This window comes from Mus musculus, chromosome 2 (assembly GCF_000001635.26).
Source record: "Mus musculus strain C57BL/6J chromosome 2, GRCm38.p6 C57BL/6J".
Lineage (NCBI taxonomy): Eukaryota > Metazoa > Chordata > Mammalia > Rodentia > Muridae > Mus > Mus musculus.
Window position 1 is genome coordinate 4,968,493 of NC_000068.7, and position 18,237 is coordinate 4,986,729.

At 47.5% G+C, this 18,237-nt stretch overlaps 1 protein-coding gene across 4 annotated transcripts; it reads left to right on the forward strand.

The window, feature by feature from the left end:
- The first annotated feature begins 7,629 nt into the window (after positions 1-7,629).
- Ucma (upper zone of growth plate and cartilage matrix associated) lies at positions 7,630-17,256 on the forward strand. Of its 4 annotated transcripts, NM_001113558.2 has the most exons (5): positions 7,630-7,817; positions 8,163-8,228; positions 8,318-8,413; positions 12,746-12,844; positions 16,822-17,256. In NM_001113558.2, exons 1-5 carry the CDS (start codon positions 7,760-7,762, stop codon positions 16,917-16,919), a joined length of 417 nt encoding a protein of 138 aa, NP_001107030.1. In that variant the 5' UTR covers positions 7,630-7,759; the 3' UTR covers positions 16,920-17,256. The 4 variants fall into 4 exon arrangements, with proteins under 4 accessions (NP_001107030.1, NP_001159404.1, NP_081030.1 ...); NM_001165932.1 differs by lacking the exon at positions 12,746-12,844; NM_026754.3 differs by lacking the exon at positions 8,163-8,228.
- Positions 17,257-18,237: the final 981 nt, after the last annotated feature.

The following is an 18,237-nucleotide window of genomic DNA, read 5'->3' on the forward strand; positions in this document are numbered from 1 at the left end:
AATAATAATAAATAAATCTTTAAAAAAAAAAGTGAACGCTCCATGAAAAGGTAACTTGGGGGCCTCAAGTTGCCTAAAGTTTGGCTAAACTTGGAGGGATGTTAAGGGGATCTTGATGGTCCTTTTGTGCAGTTCTTCATAAGCACATCCCCAATTTCACTCTCGCTGTTTGAGAAGGACCTTATCTGCGGGAACTCTCAGACCCCTGTATGAGCTCCTTCTCATGAACGGCCCATTGAGACGAACTCATGAATGTTCCCTTTTAATGTTCTTAGGGAAGGGTATTTTCGTTGAGTGATTCAATAAACATTTATGAGGCGGCTCGTCTGTGCCAGGTGGTATGTTAGGTATGAGCCAGGTGGAAATTCCCCTCAAAGAGACCTCAAGACACCAAAAGAAGACAGATGAATAAATAAAAATATTCAACATAAAGTTGTCCTGGGATCCAGACATCCCCGAGAGACTTGCTGGCCATGAAAATACCCATACACAGAAGCTCACTGTAGCATAATTCTGAGTGAGCAAATGGGAGAGAGCACACACTGAACCAATGGTGACAAGGGAGATGTGGCATTTACTGTTATTCAGTATTGGTCACCAATGAGAAGGAAGAAAGCTCCAGTTCATGCCACACTGTGAGTGGACCCGGAAAACATTCCAACAAATGAAAAATGCCAGGCACAAAAGGCCATATACTACACTATTCTGTTGGGTGGAAATGTCTAGATTCAGCAAATCCAGTCACAGAGCATGCATGAGAGATTGCCTAAGGCCTTGGGGTTGAGAAAATGGGGAATTGGGTGCCAATGATACAGGGTTCCCTTTTTTTAAAAAAATAAAAAAACAGTAAAGTTGATTGTGGTGAGGAAGGCCTCATTTTGTGACTAGGCTGAAAACTGTTGTGCACTTTTTTTTTTTTTTTTTTTTGGTTTTTCGAGACAGGGTTTCTCTGTATAGCCCTGGCTGTCCTGGAACTCACTTTGTAAACCAGGCTGGCCTCGAACTCAGAAATCCACCTGCCTCTGCCTCCCAAGTGCTGAGATTAAAGGCGTGCGCCACCACGCCCGGCTTGTTGTGCACTTTTTAATGGGTGTCTTACATGACCCACAAATTCCATCTCAAGAAGCATGGCACTATGGGGAGTTCAGAGGTGGCTCAGAAGCTAAGAACACTTGCTGCTCAATCCTGAGCCCTGAAGTTAAGATCCCAGCACCAACACTGGGCAGCTCACAGATTCAAGTAACCTTCAGGTGGCACACACAAGACAGGGTTTCTCTGTGTAGACATGGCTGTCCTTCAGCTCTGTAAACCATGCTGGCCTTGAACTCACAGAGATCTGCCTGCTTCTGCCTCCCAAGTGCTGGGAATAAAGGTGTGGGGCACCACTGCCTGGCTAGTGACTCATACTTTTAATTCCAGCACTCAGTTAAAACAAACAAACAACTAAAGCAAGCAAGCAAGTAAACACACACACACAAAAACCCTTAAATGCCTATAACCCTAGCTCTAGGGAGTCTGATGTCCTGCTTTGGACCTCAGGCACCACACATACCTCTACATACACTCACATAGAAGCAAGTACATACAAATAAAATCAAGTCAGCATGTGCAGGGTGCAGCATGAGGGTCTCAAGGGGAAGCGATGCCTGAGAAGGTGAAGCTTGCAGCTTGAATGCCCGGGTTTCCACAGTCGTTCGAGAAGAGGGGACACATGTTAGAAATGAGCTCAGGGATGTGTTTTCTTCTCATACTCTCAGGCAAGAATGTTGCCCTGGATTGACTCAATAAACATTTATGAAGCAGCTCATTTGAACTTGGTATTATATTCGGGATGAATGGAATGTACGTCTTCCTTCGAAGAAACCTCACAGCTCTGAAGAAGATACATGGAGCCCTGTCAGAATGGAAGGCATTGCCATGGGCCCAGAACCAAGCATTCTGAGGATATGCAGGTGTCCCAGTGGTTCCAGATCATAGGTATCTGTGGAAAGTCTAGGGACAGACATTGCCTGGGCATGGACAGAAGTTAGACTTTCATCCACCAAGCATCAGGAGGGGTCAACAGGCTAGGGATATGGGCTCAATTCCAGCTCTGCATCAGTGACCTGAGCAAGTCACATCACTTTTCTCACCCGCTTCTCTGTGACACATATAGCACTGGGGCATCCGACATCCCTGCAACAGGGCCTGGCAAGCTCTGAATATCTGGGCATGTGTGTTGACATCACATCATAATGAATTACTGTCAAGTGACTCATTCCCATGAAGTGGAGGCTGAAGAGACCAGACTAAAGCAATGAGATGGGAGAAGTCAGAGTTGTCCACAGAGGATGATGGCTAGGGAGGTCAGGAGCAGCAGGGATGGCAAGGAGAGAGACTCCCAGGACCCAATGGGGATGACTTCAGCCAAAATACACAGCCAAAGGGGAGCTAGAACCAGTAGAGACCACCTCCAGCAGATAGGCACAGTCCCTGGTTGAGGGATGGGGTCACCCGCCCATCTCAAAGCTTTTAACCAGAGATGTTCCTGTCCAAAGGAAAGACAGGGACAAAAAATGGAGCAGAGACTGAAGGAAGGGCCATTTGGGGACAGCCTTACCTGGGGATCCATCTGGTCTGCAGACACCAACCCTGGATACTGTTGCTGTTGCCACGAAGTTCTTGCTGACAGAAACCTAGTGTGGCTGTTCTCTGGGAAGTTCTGCCAGAGCCTGACCAATATAGATGTGGATGCTTGTAGCCAACCATTGGACTGAGCTCAGGACCCCAGTGGGGGAGTTGGGGGAAGGACTGGAGGAGTGGAGGGAGACTCAAACCCATAGGAAGAACCATGTCAGCTGGTTAGACTACCCGGTGCTCCCAGGTACTATACCACCAACCAAGGAGTGTACATGAAGGGATCTATGACTCCAGATACATATGTACCAGAGGATGGCTGCTTCAGTGGGAAGGGAGACCTTCAGGCCTGTGGAGGTTTGAAGCCCCAGTGTAGGGGGATGGTGGAGTGGTAAGACAAGAGTGGGTGAGTGGGTGGTTGGGGGAGCACTCTCATAGAGGCAAAGGGGAAGGAAGAGAGGGCAGATGGGATGGGGGAGTTGTGGAGGGGTAACTGGAAAGGGGGATATCATTTGAGAAGTAAACAAATAGAATGATTAATAAAAATGAAGAAGAAGAAGAAACACTGGGGTGTGTTGACTAATAAGCTAAGGGCAGGGAGAGGTGGAGGTGTGCCTTTAGGAGCCTTCTGGAGGCTTTGTTGTTTCCTTCTGTTTTTGTGCCTTTCAAGACAGGGTTTCTCTGTGTAGCCCTGAGTGTCCTGGAACTTGCTTTGTAAACCAGTCTGGCCTTGAACTCAGAGATTCACCTGCCTCTGCCTTCTGAGTGCTGCCATTAAAGTCATGCTCCACCACCACCTGGCTTGCTTTTAAGTTTCTGGTTTGAACAATTGGATGGATGGATGGTGGGATCATTCATGGAAATGAAGAAAACAGAAGAAAGAGAAAGTGCAAAATTCATGTATGTCACTGGCGAAGTCTGGCATATGGTATCTGTGTTGGATACTGTTATTATTATGCATATAATTTCATTTTTTCTTATAGCTAAATAAAACTCCTCCGTTGTATATATCCAACAAGGTTGCTTCCTCCTCCTCCTCCTCCTACTCTTCCTCCTCCTCCTCTTCTTCTTCTTCTTCCTCTTCCAGTACTTGTCTCACTATGTAGCCCATTGGTCCTAAAACTAAGTAAATTAGGCTAGCCTCAGATTCACGGAATTCCACCTGCTTCTGCTGTGCTGGGTGGAATTAAAGGCATACACCACCACACCTAGCCTTAGTCTGACTTGTTTTATGTAACGTGATGTTCTCCAGTTCCGTCCATTTTTCTACAGATGACATAATTTTATTTTTTCTTAGATCTAAATAAAACTCCAATGTGTATATCTCCCACCCTCCCTCCCTCTCACCTTTTCGCTCCCTCCCTCCCTCCCCCCCCCCATCAGTGTGTGTGGCAAGTATACTTGTTAGTGTCTTTTCTTGAATATTCTCTACCTTTGTCATTTTGAACCTGAGCCTCACTGAGCTCACGGACTCTGCTAGGCTGGATGGCCAGTGAGGGTGAGTGACCTTCCTGTCTCTGTATTCTAGTGCACTCCCTCCCTCCCCTGCTTTTCCACACAGGTTCTAGGGACCCAAACCCAGGACCTCATGCTTGCAGACATTTTAGGAACTGAGCCACCTCCCTGAGTCATTTTCTCTATCTACTCATCTGTTGACAGCAACAAGGCCGACTCAATAACTTGGCTGTTGTGAATGGTGTCGCAGTGAACAGACACGAGTGATTATCTCGTTCATACAATGACCTTGATGCCTCCAGGATACACACAGGTGTCCTCCTAAGTCCCCTAATTTCTGATCCAGAACACTTCTCATTTGTTCCCCTTTCAGTCACTAGTGTTGGGACCCTCTCTTGAGGTGGCATGAAAGGTCATGAGGTGGCCGGCCTGGTGGGCAGCTCTGAGGTAGAGCAAGTGAGAACTGAAGAGTTATGACAGTAGCTGCCTATGGTTTGGGATAGAAAGTTCTGAGGGAACTGGGAGATCATGGGAAGCAGCTCGGGACCATTTCTTGGACCAGGTCAGCATAATTGGCACAAATGTAAGGTTAAAAATGTGAGATGTACACTTCATTCTCATTAGAGGGCTCTGTTACTCCGCTCAGGGACTTCTGATACCTGGCCATTTTCTCCCAGGCTGGCTCTGAGAGAACAGCATGGAGTTTACTCCCTAAGTCTTTTGGCAGAGACAGTGGGTTTATGAAACTCCAAAGTGGATATAAGTGACCTTGGAGAAAGTTGGTAACGTTTACCCAAAGCTGACTGGTCAGTGACTGGTACGTGGGCTTTGGAGAAAGTCAGTGCTCAGTAAATGTCTATGCTTGGATGGAATGCTCTTTAAATGGGCACGGGCAGACTGAGGATCTCAAGGCTGCCACAAGTGTTTCCCATATCCACGGTGTCACCCAGGATTCCTGTCAAAATGGCTCTGCTCTACACAAGAAAACCTACAGAATCAACTAACCTGGGCCCATGAGACTCACAGAGACTGAAACACCAACTAAAGAGCATGCAGGGGGTGGGGCTGGAGAGATGGCTCTGACTGCTCTTCCAGAGATCTTTAGTTCAATTCCCAGCAACCACATGGTGGCTCACAACCATCTGTAATGGGATCTGATGCCCTATTCCGGTGTGTCTGAAGACAGCTACAGTGTATTCATATATACAAAATAAATAAGTCTTAAAAAGAAAAAGAGCATGAAGGCTGGACCTAAGCCCCCTACACATACATAACAGATGTGCAGTGTCATGTGGGGCCCCCAGCAACAGGAGCAGAGGCTGTCTCTCTGCCGTTGGGACCCTTTCCCCTAACAGGGCTGCCTTGTTTAGCCTAAAAGGGAGAAGATGCAGCTAATCTTCCTACAACTTGGTATGCACGGTAGGCTGACATTCATGGAAGGCATCCCCTTCTCTGAGGAAGCAGAGCTGGGAGGAGGGGACATAGAGAGGGACTGGGAGGAGAGGAGGGAGGGAAGCTCCAATCAGGATGTAAAATAAAGCAATGAATTCTTAAAATGTCTCTGCTCTAAGGCTCTTTTTCAGACAATCTCTTTAATCTGAGATGACTCCTGATGTGTTTCTTATGCAGGTAACTAAGTACTCCTTGGTCAGTTCTGAGAAGTCAGCACCTCTAGTTAAAGGCAGGCCAGTGAGAGTCCAGGGAGAGCCCAGAAACAGCCAGTGTTGGCTGTGCCTTCCTCCACTGGAAAACACTTGTCCATTTACTCTGCTCTTACGTTTTTGCCAGTTACATTTATTTCCCAGTCAAGCTTATGGAAGATATTAATATAAAGTCTCATGAGAAGGGAGCTTCAGGTGAGTGCGCTTCTGTTCCAGAGCTAATGCTTATGGGTTTGTCTTTCTTCCACCCTTTACCCCCAACCCCCTTTCATCCTTTCAACCCCTAACACTAGATAGGAGAGAAAAAAGGAGAGAAGGGTGAGAGGGAAGGAAAGAGAACCCTGAATCTAATTTCTTTTTTCTTCTTTGAGCATGACTAACAAACCACAAAGAACCCTCTTGAATGACCAATAGCAACCCACCCACATCTCAGGGCTCTAGCATTTATACACCCTCTGAAAAGTCCCCAGATTCCAAATGTCACACAATCACAGAAACTATCTACAGCTGGCAAATCCATGCCTCTGCTGGAGCACGAGGCAAATCATAGTCAGCTGCGGCAGTCGCTCAGAAGCAGCCCCGTATCCCACACCTGGGACTAGAGGGAAAACAGTCTTATCATATTTCTGTGTTTCTTAAGGAAACCAAAATTCCAAAATTGTCACTTCAAATGATGATCACTACTGGAAAAACTCCAGTTGTCCAATCCTTCAGCTTGCAGCAAGCTGGATGACCATCCCAGAAACACTGAAACGTTAAAGGGACGGTGTTCTAGTGCTCCACACAGCTCAGAGGACCCGAAGGGCTGCATGCAAGTGGTTGCTAAGAAGTATTTTTTTTTATTTATATTTATATTTGTGTGTGTGTGTGTGTGTGTGTGTGTGTGTGTGTCTGTGTGTGTGTCTGTGTGCTAGTATACTGGCTCCCTTTGAGGTGAGGCAAGGATGTTCTCTTCCAGTCCTCTGCGAGAGCAGCAAGCATAATTGGAACACTGAGCCATCTCCCCAGCCAGGTTATAAAGAAGTATAAGCATTTTGCTATTGTTGTCTTCTTGCATCTCCACAAACATAGTTTCGTGTTTTAAAGATGCTTATAACTAGTCATTAATATTAATATAGTTCATTAAATAATACATAGGTTGGCCGGGCGTGGTGGCGCATGCCTTTAATCCCAGCACTCGGGAGGCAGAGGCAGGCGGATTTCTGAGTTCGAGGCCAGCCTGGTCTACAAAGTGAGTTCCAGGACAGCCAGGGCTATACAGAGAAACCCTATCTCGAAAAACAAAAAACAAAAAAACAAAACAAAACAAAAATAATACATAGGTTGAACCTAGGGTCTCCGGCTTGCCAGGCATACTCCCTATCACTGAGCTATCTCCTTAGGCCAAGGGCTCCATGTTTTACTTTGTGTTATCATCCCTGGGAACAGTGTATCAGGTGAGGAGATCCCATAGAAGTCACCAGAATGGCCCTGTGGCTCAGTGAGCTTCACCAGACAGACATCTTGTATTCAGATATCAGGAGCCATTCTTGTCTGACATTTGGATGCAAATAATCTCTGAGAAATTCCTTCTTTCTCTGGCCCCATATGTTTCAGCCGTGGCTCCCAGCATCCTACCCCATCTTGAGAACATGCAAAGAACTCATTCAAACACGCCATCTGCTTCTCCCACTTGGACTCAGGCTGAGTATTTCTCAGAGCATCTCCTTGGGCACGGACGTTGGCAAGGACAGTTTAAAACTGCCCCTGCCAGGGCCCACAAGCTCCACTTCTGTGGAGATTTTTCCAGGGGCCAAAAACATCTCCAGTGTTCTGGCCTGGAGCAGCCAATGGAAACCACAGCCAGGACCCCTCCCACTCTCCCCCAGTGGCATCCCGGCTTCCTGCCTTCTGTTTCTCTCTCTCTCTTGCCTGTCTGCCTGACTCAGAAGTGAGGACTTACTGGGCAGCTGCTTCAGAGTACTGGGGACTTCCAAGATACCTCACCTTATTATCTGTCCTGTGGTTTCTGGGGGTGCTCTGTAAAGATGTCCTGGAGACGGGTCATTCTCCTGTCATCTCTCTTGGCCCTGGTGCTCCTGTGTAGTGAGTATGGGAGGGTCAAAGGGTGGGTGGTGTTAGCTACACAGGAATACTTACTACGTATAGGTAAATTTGTTCAGGTGGCATAGGTAGGAGGGGTGTGTTTAGTAAGGAAACTATTCTTGGTGTGTGTTTGTGTGTGTGCAAAAGATAATGTAATAGAGAAAAACAGCAAAGATAAAAAATAGGAAGCAACCCAGCTCATATGGTGGGTTTCCATCAAGACTGGATGGTATGCCAAGGGGCAGAGCGCCCCATATGCAGTCTGGCAAGCCACTGCACCCAGAACTATCGAAGCCCCACCGGGGCCTCTGATGTTGCCACCTTTCCTTGTGCCTTACCCTACAGTGCTACAGGAGGGGACCAGCGCTTCTGTGGGGAGCAGGCAGGCAGCTGCAGAGGGGGTGCAGGAAGGTGAGTCTAGGGGCGATCCCTACATGTGGGAGAGGTGGATCCTGCTCCCCCATCCCATGTGCGTGTGAAGAGCCCTTTTCTGGTTTCAGGTGTGAAACAGAAGATTTTCATGCAAGAATCTGATGCCTCCAATTTCCTCAAGAGGCGTGGCAAGCGGTCTCCTAAGTCCCGAGATGAAGTTAATGGTAAGGCTGCTGGATGGTCTCCCTCCCACTGTGGAAGACCAAAGCCCCAAGAGATTAAAGTTCTGGGAGCAGTAGTACGATATCTGGGGCCAGTGAGATGGCTCAAAGGGTGAAAGTGAGTGGAATTAAGTCCTTGGATTGCATTTGGTAGAAGACAACTGGCCCCAAAAAGTTGCTCTCTGACCTCCATGTGCACACAGTGGTAGGAATATGTCCCTAGTAAATTAAATAAATAAAAATATAGAAACGGTATCATATTTCACTGTCTGTGGGCCACTGGTTGAACTGAATGTGGCATCAGAGTAAAGAACTGTATAAAATAAACCACCTTAAGAGGACCAGGGGGCTGGTGAGATGGCTCAGTGGGTAAGAGCACCCGACTGCTCTTCCAAAGGTCTGAAGTTCAAATCCCAGCAACCACATGGTGGCTCACAACCATCTGTAACAAGATCTGACGCCCTCTTCTGGGGTGTCTGAAGACAGCTACAGTGTACTTACATATAATAAATAAATAAATCTTAAAAAAAAAAAAAAAAGAGGACCAGGATGAGCTGGGCAGTGGTGGTGCACGCCTTTAATCCCAGCATTTGGGAGGCAGAGACAGGTGGATTTCTGAGTTCGAGGCCAGCCTGGTCTACAGATGAGTTCTAGGACAGCCAGGACTATACAGAGAAACCCTGTCTCGAAAAACCAAAAGCAAGCAAACAAACAGGCAGCAGGATGGATCCAGATTCAGAAAGTGAAAACCTAGAATGTGTACTACGTGTAAAGTAAAGGGAATGGGGTACTTCAGAGCGAGAGTAGTGGCCTGATGCACCCAGGACAACATGTGTCATCAGGGGACAAAGCACAAGGGACCCAAGTGCTGAGAAGAGGTGGTTTGGTAACAGTTCTGCTGCTGAGTGGCCTTAGCCACTCCCCAACATTGTTTCCAGTTTCCTTATCTATAAACTTGGGGGGAAAGCTGGTGACAATGTATCAAGGGAGGGAGCTGGTATATGTGTGTGTTTTGTTTGTTTTGCTTTGTTTCTTTCCTGTGAATTTTAGACTCTCCAGTACTCTGAATGCCTCAGTTGGTCGTTGACCTGCCAGCCCAGGGGGCACTGGAATTTCCGACCCCTAACACTGATGCTCCTAAGCCTCTGAGCTCAGGCCATCCTGGCTGAGTGGGTGCTTTGATTCTTCCCTTGTGCATGCGGGTGAATGAACTCTTTGTGTCTTTTACCAAACTCAGCAAGGTGACTTGCTGCTCAGTAAAAACAGCAGGATTATTTTCAAATGATGAGGAGGAACAGATGGAAATGCGTGCAGATCGTTCTTCTTTGAAACTTGGAGACGTCTAATCAACCACAGTAGGAAACTCGCCAGACGGCGCACAGCTTGAAATTTGAACAGGCTGATGTCAAGCAACACTGAGAGTCTGTGCTGGACCTGCAGTCTTTGGTTGCAATCAGAGAAGCAGCTTCTGGCAGCCTCTGGGAGTGGCAATTATCTTCTGTCCTGTAAAACCGACTCAGAGTAATGTGGTACATGGTTAAGCCTGAGGTCTTTTACCTTAAACAGAAGCTCAGGCAGGCAGTAGATGAGCATCCAAGTGAATGACTAAGACTTCACATATGTACTCAGCAGCAGCCACTAGCAAGCTGTGTGGACAGGTAGAGAAGCATGACCTTGGAATTCACTTGAACTTAAAACTGCTTTAGAGTAAGAATTGGATAGGGGTGTGTGTGTGTGTGTGTGTGTGTGTGTGTGTGTGCGCGCGCGCGCGCATGGGTGTGCGAGTACATGTGTGCACACTCATGTGCATGCAGATAGAGGCCAGAAGACAACTTCAGGTGTTGTCTCTAAGTTGCTGTCCACTTTTCTTTTTGAGGTAGGGTCTCTCAGTGGTCTGGAACTTACCAGGTAGTCTAGCTTGTTGACTAGCAAGTCCGTGGGACCTGTGTTTCCTCCATTCCAGTTCTGGGATTACACGCACATGGCACCATGCCCAGCTACTTTTGAAAGCTGTATAGAATGTGTTTGTTGGCACCTAGGATAAAACACCCTTTTGGAGGAGAATGAAATTGTTGGTAGGTCAGATTCAAATCACTCATGGAGTCTTTCCTAAAATTCAAGCCTTCCTGCAGAAGTTTTGTGATGTCTGGAGCCTCAAGTGAGTCAGAAGGGAGCCACTGTCATGCATAGTGCTCTGGGCCAGGCAGCTGTGTGACCTCCATTGGGCCACTACACCTCTCTGGGTTTGGATCACCTCCTGAGAAATCTGTAGGGTGGAGCGATGGATTGGACTATGTGTCATTTCTGTCAGGAAAAAGTTTCCTGCCATTGGCAGAACTTTGAAAAGAATCACAGGACTTCTCTCAGAAATCTGGTCTAAGGCAAACTCACAGATAACCTGGTTTTAGTGAGTTACTTAGTTCTCACATACTTACTTATTAATGTAAGCTTCTTGCTTCCAGGAGGGATTTGAGATTTTCATCTCCACTTTCTTATTTCTTTTTCCTTCTTTCCTCCCTCAACAGAACAAAACAAGCAAACAAAAGAAACCATTTATTGATTTACTCTGTGGGGCATGTGGGTGCATGCATGTGTGTGTGTGTGTGTGTGTGTGTGTGTACAGGTCAGAAGACAATTTGTGGAAACCGACTCTCTCCTCTCATATGTGGATTCTGGGACTCAAACACAGGTTGTCAGGCTTGGTGGCAAATACCTTACTGCTGAGCCATCCTCTAGACCTCATTTTCTTTCTCTTCTCTGCTGTTCCCTATTACCCCCAGTGCTCAGTATGGACTTGGAGGCCTTGTGCATGCTAGGCAAGCCAAATGCTGTACTGTAGAGTGTGATGGGTGCCTCAGCTTGCCTCAGCTTTTCTGTGTCCCATTCTTCTTTTGCATACCGGTGCTGTACGGCAACAGGCACTGTGATCCAGGGATGTGGGGGGACCCTGCCTTCACAATGTGAGGTGAACTGATGGACCCACTCTGTGACCCACAGGCCTTCAGTGTGCTTCCAGCTGAAGGACACATGTTCTAAGGACCTTTAAAGAGATTTAAATATCGTCTTCCAGAACATCACAGCTCTCAATCTTTTTTCCTAGATGCCATCATGGAAATAAAAACTTATTTGACTATTATTGCTATTTTGTAAAGTGTTAGGAATTGAACGTAAGGCCTTGAACATTCTAGGCAAGTACTCTACCATAGAGTCACACCCCGGAGTCTGATGACACTTGATTTCACACACTTCTTAACTGAAAGACAGGGCTGCCCATCTTAAGAAGTCGATGGTATCTTTTTTTTTTTTTTAAAGATTTATTTATTCATTATATGTAAGTACACTGTAGCTGTCTTCAGACACTCCAGAAGAGGGAGTCAGATCTCGTTACGGATGGTTGTGAGCCACCATGTGGTTGCTGGGATTTGAACTCTGGACCTTTGGAAGAGCTGTCGGGTGCTCTTACCCACTGAGCCATTTCACCAGCCTCAGATGGTATCTTTATTTGCTGTTAGTTTCTTCTTCTTCTTCTTCTTCTTCTTCTTCTTCTTCTTCTTCTTCTTCTCCTCCTCCTCCTTCTTCTTCATTTACAAACCTATTTTCTATGTGTACATGTATTTTGTATGTAGCAGGTGCATACCTGTTATAGTGCACAAGATGTCAGAAGCCAGCTTGTGGGAATCAGTTCTCGTCTACCGTCTGGGTTCTAGGGACTGAATCATGTCGTTGGACTCCCGAGTCCTGTCTGAGATAGGTGCTCAGAGTGGGAGATTCATGCTTTACAAACTTTATCCTTACTATATGTGCTTGGGTATCTTGCCTGCACATATGTCTGTTCAGGACATGCATGCCCGCTGCCCATGGAGGCTAGAACAGGGCACTGGATTCCCTGAAACTGGAGTTTCTGATGGCTATGAGCTGCAGTGTAAGTGCTGGGAATCAAACACACATCCCCTGGAAGAGCAGCCAGTGCTCTTAACTGCAGAGCCATCTCTCTAGCCCCAAGGTTAACTTTCAAGACATTTATTCTTGAGTTCATTTCCCATCACGTGAGTTCAAGTTTCTAAGTAGTCTGGTACTTGGATCACATCACTAACTTTGTGACCAGAGCCAAAGCACTTACTCCCTTTGGGCCTCCATCTTCTCATCTGCAAAATGGGGTCACTGGATAGAATGGTCTACCAGGCCCTTCGTGTTTTAAAGTCCAGGCAAGGCACAAACCATTTCAGCAAAACCCGTGACCATCCTCTTCACCAGGTCTAGCTTCTCAGGTATAGCGTGGTATCCCTCACATACACACCCACCTTCTCTTTCTCAAGAGCAACTTTGCGTTCACAGCGGAAAACAGACAGAGGCTGCGGGATGATGAGCTGCGGAGGGAGTATTACGAGGAGCAAAGGAACGAGTTTGAGAACTTCGTGGAGGAACAGAGAGATGGTAAGCTCTCTCCAGCAGCTCCTGGGGGAGGAGAGCATAGTGGGGAAATCCCAGGCCTGCCCTCATGTCTCCCCGATGCTGACTGGAGGAAGGAGGCATGGATGGGGGAATCCATTTTCAACTCCCATCTATGGTAGATGTGAAGAGAACGAGCCACAAAAATGGCTATGCAGACTTAAGATGTTGTGGAAGAGGGTAAAGCACATAGGGGCTGGGGACCCAGTGGCCCAAGGACAGTGGAGACCAGGGAGTTATTGGCTGACTGTATGGGAGTATAACTACCCCATCTCTGTTTTGGAATCACTGTGGATCTAAGCACCCCAAAGGTGACTCGGCTCCTGCCGAGTTGACAGGTGGATATCAAGGTCATGACCACGAGTCCCTTAGACATGAATGTACCAATTCGAGGTGCTACTTAATCCGGGAAGATGAGGACCACTTACCTATTCCTTATAATCCCTGTCTTCTTCTTTTGCATTTTCTTTTCTTTTTAAAAAACATTTATTTTATTAATATAAGTACATTGTCCCTGTCTTCAGACAGACCAAAAGAGGGCATCAGATCCCATTACGAATGGCTGTGAGCCACCATGTGGCTGCTGGGAATTGAACTCAGGATCTCTGGAAGAGCAGTCAGTGCTCTTAACTGCTGAGCAGTCTCTCCAGCCCCACTCTTTCATCGTATTACATAGGCGAGGCTTCTCCATCCAATTTGGAGCTGGCCAGTGTGGCTTGTCTCACTAGTCAGCTTGCTCTGGCAATCCTGTCCCCAACCTCTGACACTAGGGCACCATGCTCACCCAGGATTTTATATGGAGTTTGGAGCTCACTGTTTAGTTCTGGCTCACGGGCTGGGATGTTGCTTAGGTTGCTCCTCTAAGGGCACGGTGCAAAGGCTACTGCTTTGGGAATGGAGGACTCACACTTGTGTTTCGAAAGCTCATCATCTGCTATGCCATCTTGCCAGCCCATAACAACACTTTGATCAAGAGAGCAGAAGCACCTGTTCCTTTTAGCTGCCTTGTACCTGACTTCTAATATCGTAATTCCATCAGAGCCTCTCAATTACCCCATAGCAACGTGGGTTCCTAAAAGGCTTCTTCACGTGGTTTTCTGTGTCTCTCCTCATCTGTCAGAAGGTGCCCTTTTATTTGTTTTGTTGTTGTTGTTGTTTTGTTTTTTGTTTTTTGTTTTTTTTCGAGATAGGGTTTCTCTGTATAGCCCTGGCTGTCCTGGACCTCACTTTGTAGACCAGGCTAGCCTCGAACTCAGAAATCCGACTGCCTCTGCCTCCAAGTGCTGGGATTAAAGGCGTGCGCCACCATGCCCGGTTCCACAGGGAAGAATGGGGGTATGACTTTTTCTCTTTTGGTCCTTTCCAATTCCAAACCTGCCAGATTCCCACACAGTGTCTTGGAAGCACCTGGTGCACGGCTTGGGTACAATGCGGGCTTGGGCTTGGGTACAATGCGGGCTTGGGCTTGGGTACAATGCGGGCTTGGGCTTGGGTACAATGCGGGCTTGGGCTTGGGTACAATGCGGGCTTGGGTACAATGTGGGCTTGGGCTTGGGTACAATGCTGTCATCCAGGTTCTGATACAGACATTGGTTTAGTTCTGGCTCACGGGCTGGGATGTTGCTTAGGTTGCTCCTCTAAGGGCACGGTGCAAAGGCTACTGCTCTGGGAATGGAGGACTGAAGGCTGTGCCCATTGCCTGGCGGGGGTCACCTAGCTAAATGTTGCAAGCAGGTGTTGGGCTCCCATCCCAGGAAATAAGAAATCAAACTTTCTTAGGAACATAATGTAAGGAGTTCAGATGTCACCAAATGCTTCTGTTGTCAGAGATTTGTTGCCCTTGGCGGGCTGCTGTGGGGAGCAGCTGAGGAGAGCTGTCTTGTTTTTAAAACCTGAGGATTTGGAATCCAAATTTCCTTCAGTGTGAGTTTACTCACACTGTTCCTAATAACACGCGACTCAGTGCCGTCCCAAATGTTCCAAGCCGTTGCCAGGCCTGGTGGTGCTGGCTAGTAATCCCAGCACTTACTTGGTTGACTGAAGCATGGGAGAATCTCAGTTTTAAAGCCAGCCTGGGCCATATAGTGAAACTGTGAAAAAAAAAAAAAAAAGGAAAAAAGAAAAAAATAATAACAAGCAAAATTATCATTTTCAAATTTCTAGCATATGGGTGGAAAAAACTGACTGTCTTCTCTTTCATGAAGAGTTGGGATGTGGGGTTACCACTTAGAGGGTACTAGGACCTTGGTCCTTGAGCTCCACCCACAGAGAAGTGCATCTGGGCAGAAGCTGCCGGGGACTGTCTTTATAACACTGTTGGCGCTGAGCGTTTGTACGGAAACCTTCGAATTCCTGCCACATTCCTCTGAAGACAGACCTCACCATTCCCACTTTACAGACTGAAAGACTGAGGCTTAAAAAGGAAACACAATCCACACACCGATGTGCCAGGAGATGGCCTGGGATGGGTGCTCAGTGTTTGCCAGCAAGGCTGCTCCTTGTCTCCACCACAGACGACCACACTCATGGAGGCCTTTGGGGATCTTCCCACTGGTCCCCAGGGATGATGGGAATGAGTAGGTAAAGGAGAGTGAGCCAAAGGCTCTCTCCAGAGCTTAATGAGGGAAGGGGAAATGAGAGGAAGTCTAGCTCACCATAGAATTAATTTTTGAAAAAAGCTGAACCTATTACCCCAACCTCCTGCCTCTCTGCCCTAGAATGACTGCCTGGGCTGCTACCTCGAACACACCTGCAACTTTTGCTGATCCCCCCTCCCCCACCCCCCACATGCCAATCTGCTTCCAGTTAGCCATTTTATGTTAAGCCACTGAAAGTCTCAGCTCTCCCAGGGAGCTGCTTCATGAAAGGGAAGCCTATTTAACAACAGTGGGATGCCTATTCTGCTCCTAGGTGCGAGTCAGGCCTGGAAGAGGAAGGAGCGGCTCCACTGAGCTTGAGAGGTGTCTGAAAGGCTAAGCCCCGACCAGGGCTGGGCTCTGTGTGTACCTGGCTGTTTCGGGGAAAAAATACAGAAGGGGATTTTCAGCTCTAGGGGAAGCATCCAGTGTAGGCTCACACAGAAATGAATCGTCCTCAGTAGCCACGGTGTCAGACACTGGCTTCATGTGTCTCTTTTCCAGCCAGTTTTGACAACATAGATCTATGTTTGAAACGTAGGAAATAGAGAGCATGCCAGGTATGGTGGCACACATCTGTAAGGCCAGCACTCAGGAAGTCAAGGCATGAGGATGGTGAGTTCTAGGTCAGCCTGAGCTGTGGAATAAGACTTTATCTCAAAAGAGCAAAACAAGAAGATAACTTCCTGAGAGAAAGTACCCATGGCATTCACAGCTCCACGCTGACAACAATCTCCATGATTTGCTTTACATTATTTTACATTATATAGTGTGTGTGTGTGTGTGTGTGTGTGTGTGTGTGTGTGTGTGTACATGTACATGCTTGTAGAAAGAACACTGTGGGAGTCGGTTCTCTTCTTTTGTGTGGATTTTCGGGATGGAACTCAGGCCGCTATGTTTAACAGCAAGTACTATTCCCAGATGACCCATCTCACTGGTTTGTGAATATTTCAAGGTGTGGCTTGTATTTCCATGTGGCCCTTGTGCTGTTTCTTGTTACTTTGGTGTCTAGTCACCTGCTTAAGCCAGATGACTGCTTAAGGCTCCTTTCTCCATTGTTGGTAAGGAGGCAGGCCGCTCAGGTGCTAGCTGTTAGCTTCAGTTCTGCTGGCAACCACCTATGACCTTTATCCTCTGGCCTGCTCCAAGACAGAAACCTTCATACAAATGCCTATCAGCCCCGCCCAGCTCCAACCCTGGAAGTCTCATGGCTCAGGTACACTTAGCTCAATGTCCCTTCAGCAGGTGCTGGGGGCTGATCATCAACTCCTGCTGGGTTGGGCATCTTCTAATGTGCACAATGGCCTTTTATCTTTCCCGCCTCAGAGCAGGAAGAGAGGACCCGGGAGGCTGTGGAGCAGTGGCGCCAGTGGCATTATGATGGCCTGTATCCTTCCTACCTCTACAACCGCCAAAACATCTGACCTCATTAAAGCAACCGGGGAAGAGAAGCATGTGACAGGCCTGCCACCTCTCCACAGACGGACCCACAAGGTGAAGCTCCCTCACCGCCCTGGTCAACAGCTCCAGGAAAGACACCCTCTGTTCTGATGCCTTCTGATGCGTGGCTTTTGCTTCTTTATGGATGTTTGTTTTGTTTTGTTTTTGAGTGAGCAACCATCTGTGGTTCTTCCCAGCACCTGCCCCCTTGCTTAGCCACCAGAAACAGAATCAGAGCACCCATCTGATAGACACTTTCAGGATCGAAGCATAAAGGTTTTAAGCTTGCTTATGGCCTATTAATAAAAGTGCCGAATCAACACTGTGTATCATTGCCACAGAACTCCAAGGGACCTGCTGTGTGTCCAAGTATCCACGTGTGGTCCATGTGTCTAAGCACATGCTCTACCACTGAGCTATACCCCAGCCCTAACTTTAAATACAGAAGAAGCACTGTAGACAGGCAGATTGGAGGGACCACCCTCTCCCAAGTGCCTGGTGCTCTGTCTTCAAAGAAAGACAGAGCCTTTTGTCTTGGGAGAATCACGCTTGGAACACAAACCCCATCACAAAAGCCAAGCCAACCCTACCCCCAGATCCCATGGCTACCTTTGTAGCTCCATGGGTACATAGCCATCTCTTCTTCCCTTCTCCTTTCCCGTGGAGGACTTTGTGGTCCTCGTCACTGGAAGCTTTACGGTGCACATGGTGTAGGCTGCCCCAATCTCCACACCAGGCAGTTTCCCGGTGGGGTAGCAGGTATTTAGAGAATTTTCTGTGCTTTCAAGTTTTTCTTCCTTCAGTGGTTTTATATTGAAACCACTGGTGTTTTGGGGGTGTGCTGCACTCACATGCCATGGGATAGTCTAGTGTCACCAGTCCCAGTCCTTCTTCAGTAAGGTGGTGACATGTGGGCCCTAACTTCTACACTTTCAACCCAGAGACATCAGTGATTTGAAAACATTTGCAGGGAGTCTCGAGGAAAGACTGCCTTGAAAAATACACTATTTCTGGTGTCACCTCGCTGTCACCCATGACCTCACCAGGCCACCAGTGCAACTTGCATATTCCTACCCTGTCGATTTTGTGTGAAGCCCAACAGAAAGGCTGCTCAGGAGCCCATCTGCCATAAAGTGAATGTGGTCTATCAGGAGCCCACTGTGAAAGCCCGCCATCCGATTTTGATTTTGTGCTACTGGAAGGTGTTCTGGGACAAACGTCTCAAGGGGGCACCTTAATGTCTTTCCCCTCTCTCTTGTTGATGACCATGAAATGAGTGACATATATTCCCGCCACAACATC